The sequence below is a fragment of the Toxotes jaculatrix genome, chromosome 19 (genome assembly GCF_017976425.1).
Source record: "Toxotes jaculatrix isolate fToxJac2 chromosome 19, fToxJac2.pri, whole genome shotgun sequence".
Taxonomy (NCBI): Eukaryota; Metazoa; Chordata; class Actinopteri; family Toxotidae; genus Toxotes; species Toxotes jaculatrix.
In genome coordinates, this window is record NC_054412.1 from 20,664,670 (window position 1) to 20,673,445 (window position 8,776).

Consider the following 8,776-nt stretch of genomic DNA (forward strand, 5'->3'; position numbering starts at 1 on the left):
TCTATATATTATATATTCCTTATTTCTACCTGTGATTTCTTTAAAAGGACGTTACAACTTGTGTTCCATAGTGTTGGCCTTCTGGGACTTCTTGTCTCTCTTCTCCTGACCTTCTTCAGGCCCGTGAGCAAAACGTAAAAGTCAAGGATCAAAACTTAGTTGGCTGTGATGACAGCAGTTGAGCTGGTCCCACTGTTTGTTCAGATCCATCCACCTCATTATGGTCTCAGGGGAACATAAGCAGGAAAGATTTAGTCCTCTGGTTGAAATCCAACAGAGACTTGCTTAAAACTGAGGGCAGACTCACGGGATGCATCACCCTCTGAGGCTGCCTCAGAAACTTTTAAGATAAGATAAACGTTAAATGACTCCTAGTGGCGTTAGATAAAGATTTCAGATGAGGCAGATGTGAAATGTTTAAAAGGGATCCCATATAAAAGATGTCTGACAGTTTGGCCTATGGCTACATCTCAGATCTTGTTATCCCTCTGAGGTTTTCATAGATGCCTGTTTGTTTGTTTTTTGAATTGCTGATAAAGCTTATGAGTTTTACCTTTAACTGATCTCTTTGGTCTTTATTTTTATTTTTTTTGTTTGTTTCCCCACACAGGTTCCTGTGTATGACTCTACCATGGACCACATCATCTGCTGCCTGCTGGTCCTGGGAGCCACAGTGATGACCACCCATGCATGCCCCAAGTACTGTGCATGCCAGAATCTGTCCGAGTCCCTGGGGACGTTATGTCCTTCCAAAGGCCTTCTATTTGTGCCTCCGGATATCGACCGCAGCACGGTAGAGCTCAGACTGGGAGGCAACTACATTCTCCGCATCACGCAGCAGGACTTTGCCAATATGACCGACCTGGTGGACCTGACTCTTTCCAGGAACACCATCAGCTACATTCAGCCTTTCTCCTTTGGTGACCTGGAAACACTGCGTTCACTTCATCTGGACAATAACCGTTTAATGGAGCTGGGCCCTGATGATTTGCGAGGCTTGGTCAACCTGCAGCACCTCATTGTTAACAACAATCAGCTGGGCCGCATCCATGACAAGGCGTTTGAGGACCTGGCACCTGCCTTGGAGGATCTGGATCTCTCCTATAACAACCTGATGTCTCTGCCCTGGGACTCAGTCCGCCAGATGATTAACCTGCACCAGCTTAGTCTGGACCATAACCTATTGGACTTTATCCCAGAGGGCACCTTCTCTGACCTGGAAAGGCTGGCTAGACTGGACCTGACCTCAAACCGCCTTCAGAAACTACCCCCAGACCCCATCTTTGCCCGTGCCCAAGACTCACTGATACTGACCACACCCTACGCTCCCCAGCTGTCCCTAAGTCTAGGCGGGAACCCTCTGCACTGCAACTGTGAGATGCTGTGGCTGCGGAGGCTTGAGAGGGATGATGACCTGGAGACTTGTGCCTCCCCTCCGGCCCTAAAGGGGCGTTATTTTTGGAATGTAAAGGAGGAGGAGTTTGTTTGTCAGCCACCTCTGATTACCCAGCACACCCACAGGATGCTGGTGCTGGAGGGCCAGACAGCCAGCCTAAGATGTGAAGCGACTGGAGACCCATCTCCCACGATCCACTGGATCTCCCCCGACGACCGGCTGCTCGGCAACTCCTCCCGAACCGTGGTGTTCAGCAACGGAACCCTGAGCATCACCATCACCACTTCCAAGGATTATGGCACTTTCACCTGCATTGCCGCTAATGTGGCGGGGGAGTCCGCCGCATCAGTAGAGGTGTCCATCGTCCAGCTTCCGCATCTCAGCAACGGGACGGGGCAGCCGGCCCAGCCTAAGTCACGCCTCTCTGACATCACAGGCACCACCAGGATCAGCAAGGGGGCTACCAAGAGCCAACCAGAGAGGGCTGTGTCGGTCTCCGAGGTGACGGCTGTTTCAGCACTGGTCAAGTGGACGGTGAGCAAGTCAGCTCCCAAGGTGAAGATGTACCAGCTCCAGTACAACTGCTCTGATGATGAGGTTCTGATCTACAGGTAAACTCTTCTTGACATGTCTCAAAAACACAGGGGGGATAGAAGGTTATTTAAAACTACACAAATCAGACAGATGCATTTTACTTAAAGATGGAATGATGCTTATTTACAGCTTGCAGAGTCACACAGACTCCCCAGTGGAATCAACGTATTGCAGAGTTTACTATATTATTCTACAGTGATGTTGGCCTTCCCAGTTTAACAGTTGCAAAAACAGCTCCTCTCCTTTCCTCGGCACCTTTTCATCATTTGATGTCTCCCTCACTAAACACAGAGCTGTGCTGTTCAGGCCTTAATGAAGCTCAGCAGCCCACAGCCTGGCAGGGGTTCAAGCTGCTAGCCTGTAGCCTCTGGCCTGTGGACTGTGGATTGTGGACTGTGGCCACTTTTGAAGCATCATTTTTTCTTTCTTGTTTCACCCCTGATAAGAATGTCGAAAGAATGTTTTCAGTCCTCTACTTAATCATACAGCACAACTCCAGGAAACACGAATGTAATGTAATTCATTCTAGTTCGGCATTAATATTTTTTTGTGTACTTACATAAAATATTTTTATTTGAAAATCCAGAACATTTTGAATATGTAGAAAGATTATGCAATATAAAACACGCTATTTATTCTGTGTAAATATTCAGCTATAGCATATGCACCATGCTACATAACACTTGCACAGAAATAATTAGGGTTGTAAATTAAATTCCTAAGGGCTTCATTAATAAACACTTCCTTACATGCACATCAGAATTCACTGGGTGGGCTGAAACTTGGGATGGATAAAAAAAAAGCTGGGTTCTTCAATGATGTGTGGCATCAATCTAAGCACCATCCATTATTTCTAGGATCTATTTTTAAGCTTCACTTTTTTTGCGTAAAGAATTCTTCTCCATGGCAGCAGTGTCTGAGGGTCAAGAGTGTCTGGTCGGACAGACCTGATTCCTCAGAGACAGAGCTGCAATAATTCAAACTGGTGGCCAAGACATAAACCGATATGATGGGTACATCACCCTGGAGAACCCCCGGGTGTTGAGTGTTTAGTGGGGAGATCAGTGAAGAGAGTCAGATAGTAGCTAAACCAGCAACTCTATAATCCAAACCCAGGAACTTACCTCATCAATTAAAATGTCAGCAAACGCCGCACCAATTCCAGAGGGAATTAAAACAGCTTTCATGCTGCCGAAAATATGATTTTCAGCCTAAAATAAGGACGGTCTCTGAGCTGCGCGTTGTTCTGAAAACAGCCTAAAATGCTTCAGAGAGCGATTCATGAAAGCCCAGATGAATTTGCTAAAGTTGAGCGGAGAGAACTCTGTGTAAAAGTTTTAGAAAAGAACTCCAGCTTGGAAATATAAGGCCTGTAGCTGCTGGGATTCAAGGGATCCAGAGAACTTTCAGCTGTTTCCTACTGCTGTGCACGAGGTAGAACTTGTCAGCTGTTTCCTTTCAGACTCTGGAGCTGGAGGACAATGTTATCACTGCTCCGGTTTCCATGATTGGCACATTGTTATTTTGAACTAAAGGTTTTATGTTGGATGGGTGAATATGAAGGCCGTAGGGGCCCAAAAGAACTTCATTCAAAACCAGAACAGACAGAAAAATGGGCTGTTGTCTGCCTGAAAAGAAGCCTTTTTTTTTTTTTTTTTAAATTCCTGAAAAGTGTGCGATTAAGAGATGTTCCAAAGTGTGTGACAGTGGTGTGAGCAGTGTTACAGGTAGAGGCAGAGGTAGAGTAGCCTTTACAAATGAAGATGTGAGGATCCACACGACACATCGTCACTGGGAGAACTACATACGTTATTACATAGTACTTTATTTACCTATTATGTCAAGTATATCAGCATATTGTTGGATCTGAGTTCTGCGATCAATACAGTTCATTTCAGCATATTATGAGACAAAACTGGAAACCTGAGTGGAACTCGGTGCTGAATTTCCCCTTGAGGATGAACAAAGGATCTATCTATCTAACTGCTTTAACCCCGTTTGAACAACAGCGACTAATTCATCACAATTCATAACTGCACATCTGAAAAATAGCATGGCATTCCCCTAGGCTCCATTCAACACAACAACATTTCTTTCCCCAGTACTGCGACCAATACACAGATTTATTTATTTAATGCTAGCACCAGGTGGCTAGAGTCAGGTACAAGCAATTCCCTTCAATTAAATAAAGAGAAAACTGAAATAATTGTTTTTGGAGCCAAAGACGAACAAAGAAACGTCTCTTAATGGTTTTTATTTTTAGACCCAGAGTCAAAATGGGGAACTTGGGAAAAGTGCTCACAGTTAAGGTTTGCTCCAGTTCTCGGTTCTTTTAAATAAGAGATTGAGAGTTTTATGTTTGCCGCTAAAGGACAATGTTTCATTCATATCTTTCTTTCATTTTTATCTTCAATTTTATTTGACTCTTTTAAATCAAATGAAATGAGCCTGTTTCTTAACGCTAGGTTTGATATTTCAAAGCATGTTGAATTGCCTCGTTGTTAAAATGCTCTTACTTGAACCGAGAACATCAGTGTAAAGTGAGCAGATGGTCAAATTCTAGCACCATTACCACAAAAATTCTTAGGACTCCCTTAAGATGAGCTATCATGTCTTTTAAATGGGGGACGTGAGAGTCCAGAACACAGGGGACATTAAGCTTGGGAAGGTCAACCAATTTCACATTTGTTGAACCTTTCATTACTCAACCGTGTCGGAACGCCCCCCCCCCGTGTTCAGCTCGAGATGAGACTGTTTTCTCATCATAGAGCAAACTTTATTTATTGCGTCAAACATACAATAACCTTATAATTCTTTCACGGCTCTCTCAGTCATTTAAGACCAACAGCGATTGGGAGGAAAACAAAAGTGTTATTAGAATGAGAAAAACTAGGTCTGTCTCTTTTTTTTTTTATGGGATATTTGAACATTTCATCAGGTTAGAACAAAGGCCACAGCAGCACCAAAAAGCCAGCAAACTCTTATGTCCCACGCTGTACAGGAAGTCCACACTTACTACACTGTACTGAAATAAAGAATTGCAGCTTGCAAAAGGGACTGTCCTAAACTGCCTGTCCAAAACGTTGGACGCGTCAAAGTCTAAAGATAAGAAAATTCTAAATCCTTTCTCTTTGAGAAACTTTCATACTAAATCCATGTCTTGGATTTAAAGTGAGTTTCTGTTTCACAAAGCCAGACAGACCATGACTTCGGTTTCGGCTGCGGGTGAGATTCTGTCTTGTTTGCTGGGTCAAAAGACGATAAGAGAACGAACTCTTTGTATGTCAACAAATATCCTCATTCTCAAGCGTCACATCATCTTGGCTGTACAGCAAGAGAAAGAACAGAGACTCTACCACAGTCTACAATACAAGAGGCCATAGCCTATTCAGAATTTTTTTGGGGGTTTAGGAGTCCACACCTCTGATTTAATCCTATTTCTGATCAACTCCACTGCTATGTATGGGAGTTGGTGGAGACCAAAACAGAATCAAAAAACTTTTAAAACAGAAAGTCAAAATTTAAAAAAAAATTGAGCTGAAATGCAGCTCCTTGCTGAAATCAGTACACTTGGTCTGCTATGACCAGTGGATTACGGTGGACAACGTCCTCTTCCTTAATGCGTTCCATCCATTACAGGGGATGTTTTATTGCAGCCAGCAGATATTCAAGGGTACAGACACAGACACAGAAAAAAAAAAAAAAATGTCACGGCCCATTTAATCCTCTACAATACAGCTGCAAAGTCTTGAGAGTGAGCAGCAGCCAGTGAGAGGCCATTAGGGATTTTTCTTCCATAAGCATCATCAAATTTCCCAGCAGCACACCAATGTGTAGGCTGAATCAATAGGGCAGAGACCATTTGGCATGACCTTGTCTGTATTTGTCCAGAGGAAAAAAAGCCCCTAGAAATCAATAACGATCATACCTAATGCCTCAGAGATTCTTTGCATGTAGAAAGAGAATCCAGAGCCATGAAATGGTTGTGGACAGGAAGGATGCGGCCTGGAGTAATTATTTATTTGTTTTGTCAGCTCTTTCTTTTTTGAACTGAGAAAACACGTAGAATATTAAAACTGTAGCTGACAAACCTCTAGCAAAGCTTTACAGAAGCCTTAAGCCTTAAGAGCCCTCCTCCTCCTCCTCCTCCTCCTCCTCCTCCTCCTCCTCCTCCTCCTCCTCCTCCGTCTCCTCTCCTGGCTCCTCTGTTCTCTCTCTCCCTGCTTCACACTCTGATTAATGCTTGTGGCCTTATGCCATCGTCAGGAACTAAACAGGCCACTCCACAAATTGCCTTTTTGCAGCCTGAAGAGGCGGGGGTGTGGGGGTGTGTGGGGGGGGGGGGGGGGGGGCAAAACTTTTATCTCCCCGTGATAAGCACGGCCATAGGTTTCTCTGGACTTGGGCTTTGTTCCTATGAATTTGAAATGAATTAGCCGGTCCATGCAGATAACCTGAAATCAATTACACCCAGGCACAGGAGCAAGCAGCACACAAGCAACTGGCAACACCAGGCTACATCATTTCACTCCCAAGCCCAGGCAGCCAATTAGAACAGTGTAATGAACTGTAGCACAAGTTGTTGGAGAAGTACCGAACTTTTGTCCTGGAAAACAGCTTCATTTGTTTCAGCTCTGGTGACTAATTGGAATAAGGCCAATCCTGAGGTGATGAGGCTTTTGGTTCTGGACACGTTGAATTTTTTGGTTGCGTGTCAGATAAATGTCCTTTTGATGGTAGAATGTGACAGAAATTCTCCCGTCACAATGAGCAAGTGAACAAGTGAAGGGTCAAACACTCAAACACATATGAAGGATGTCATGTGGCAGATTTCTGCATGCGTGTAGCATGAACTCAGAATCTGTCCAACCAAGCAGCAAAATACATTTAGTTATGTTACTTTCACAGAAGCTCTCTATTGTATGTGACTGATGGGAATCCCACACACAGACCATTACAGCTCTCCAGAGCTTAATACCTAACACCCTTCCTTTGTGTTGTTGTTTCTGCCTCTAAGGACCGGTCCCCCCCCCACCCCCAGTTCCCTGTCTTGGGTTTTGCCAGGCCAGTCAGAAATGTGCTTCACTCCTCAGTCTTTCTTGCCTTGGGTTTTCTACTCATTTATTTATCACTGCGCCCAGAGCTCCCAGATCAGATGGACCCTCTGTTCACGGGCAGCAAGACAGATGGCTCTGAGAGATAAAGCCAATTACTGTTGACTGGCTAGTGGAGAGAAACTCCAGGGAATGTAAATGGAATTCCTTGATCCTCTTTAACAAAAAAAAAACGTGCACAGTGAACGTGCACGCTGTTTAGATGCTGATGGATAAATCATTTATAGCGTTTACTGTATCACTCCACTGTTTTCACAGCTGCCTCTGTCTTGAAGAGAGATATCAGTCCAGGGTGTTTACAGAGGGAAGCCTCTTTATCGTTGCACGGTAATTATCCTGCAGGTCTTAATTGTTTTTCCTGTCCTTGTTCAGGATGATCCCAGCCTCCAGCAAAGCCTTTTTGGTGACGAATCTGGTATCGGGGACTCGCTACGATCTGTGCGTGCTGGCAGCCTGGGATGACACAGCCACCACGCTCACGGCCACCAATGTCGTGGGCTGCACACATTTCTTCACCCAGGACGATTACCCGCAGTGCCAGTCTCTGCCCAGCCAGCTGCTGGGAGGCACCATGATCCTGGTGGTCGGGGGCATCATCGTGGCCACCCTGCTCGTGTTCATCGTCATCCTTATGGTGCGCTACAAAGCGGCAGATACTGAACCCCCCGTCGGGAAGCTGACCAGCGTCAGTGACACGCACTCTCAGACCAACGGGGGTCGACTAGGGCAAAATGGACTTCTCATGTCCCAGTCTCGGCCTCAGCCTCAGCAACAGCCTGAGCCGAAGTTCAAGGCCAAAGTGACTCTGCAGGACGAGGTTGTGGAGTTCAAGTGTGGCTCCCTCCAGAGCAGCCTCTCCTCTTCCTCCTCTTCTTCAGGTTCCACGGCTGGGGGGTCGTACAGCCCCAACAGCACACTTGCCAACATTTGGAGGTCAGCTCCCTCCAAGCCCCGGTCCAACCTGGACCACCTCCTCGGGGCCTTCACCTCGCTCGAGCTGCGTGGAGCGCAGGGCCGTGACCCGGGAGCCTCCGGTAGCACTTCGACGGCAGCGACGAAGCCACAAACAGACAGGGTGCCGCTGCTGGGCAGAACGCTGGACTCCAGCCTCAGCCGGCTCCTCATGCTACCTCTGGACTCCAAGCTGAAAAGGAGCCAGTCCTTCGACATGGGAGATGTAACAGGCGGCGGCAACTCCGCTCAGCTGTGCAACAAACCACGCAGGATCAGCAGTATCTGGACTAAGAGGAGCCTTTCTGTCAATGGCATGCTGCTGCAGTGCGAGGAGGAGGGGGACACGGGAGGGAGCAAGGGGACGATAGACAGCGCTGACTGGGTGATGGAGAGTACTGTGTAGGACCGTCATACTGTTAAACACAGCCCTGATGGATGGCCAACAGTCATGTCAAGACACAGCTGCTGATCGAAGAGCCTTTGTCCTGCATGAAACGCACTCATTTTCCTCTCCGCCGACACACTCTGAGCGGGACGAGGGGTTTACACCCTCACAGCCAAATACAAATGTTTGGAAATTAGACCTTGGATTACACTTTGTACAGAGATGACTGATCAGCCTGTAGAGCTGACAGAGAAATGACAGAGCAACGCCGCCTGTTACAGAAACGTGCGGTCGCGTCCATGGACCGCGACGATACTGTATACGCTCAAAGTT

General features: G+C 46.2%; 1 protein-coding gene across 1 annotated transcript; it reads left to right on the forward strand.

Moving 5' to 3' along the window:
- Positions 1-622: 622 nt before the first annotated feature.
- On the forward strand, positions 623-8,461 carry lrfn2b (leucine rich repeat and fibronectin type III domain containing 2b). The gene is made up of 2 exons (XM_041064522.1): positions 623-2,007; positions 7,477-8,461. Exons 1-2 carry the CDS (start codon positions 632-634, stop codon positions 8,459-8,461), a joined length of 2,361 nt encoding a protein of 786 aa, XP_040920456.1. The 5' UTR covers positions 623-631.
- Positions 8,462-8,776: the final 315 nt, after the last annotated feature.

What these genes read in the sequence shown, in the direction of transcription:
- lrfn2b (XM_041064522.1), top strand. Translation starts at nt 632, where the DNA reads ATGGACCACATCATCTGCTGCCTGCTGGTCCTGGGAGCCACAGTGATG. An exon ending in GATGAGGTTCTGATCTACAG is followed by an intron (nt 2,008 to 7,476) that starts GTAAACTCTTCT and finishes GTCCTTGTTCAG; the next exon opens with GATGATCCCAGCCTCCAGCA.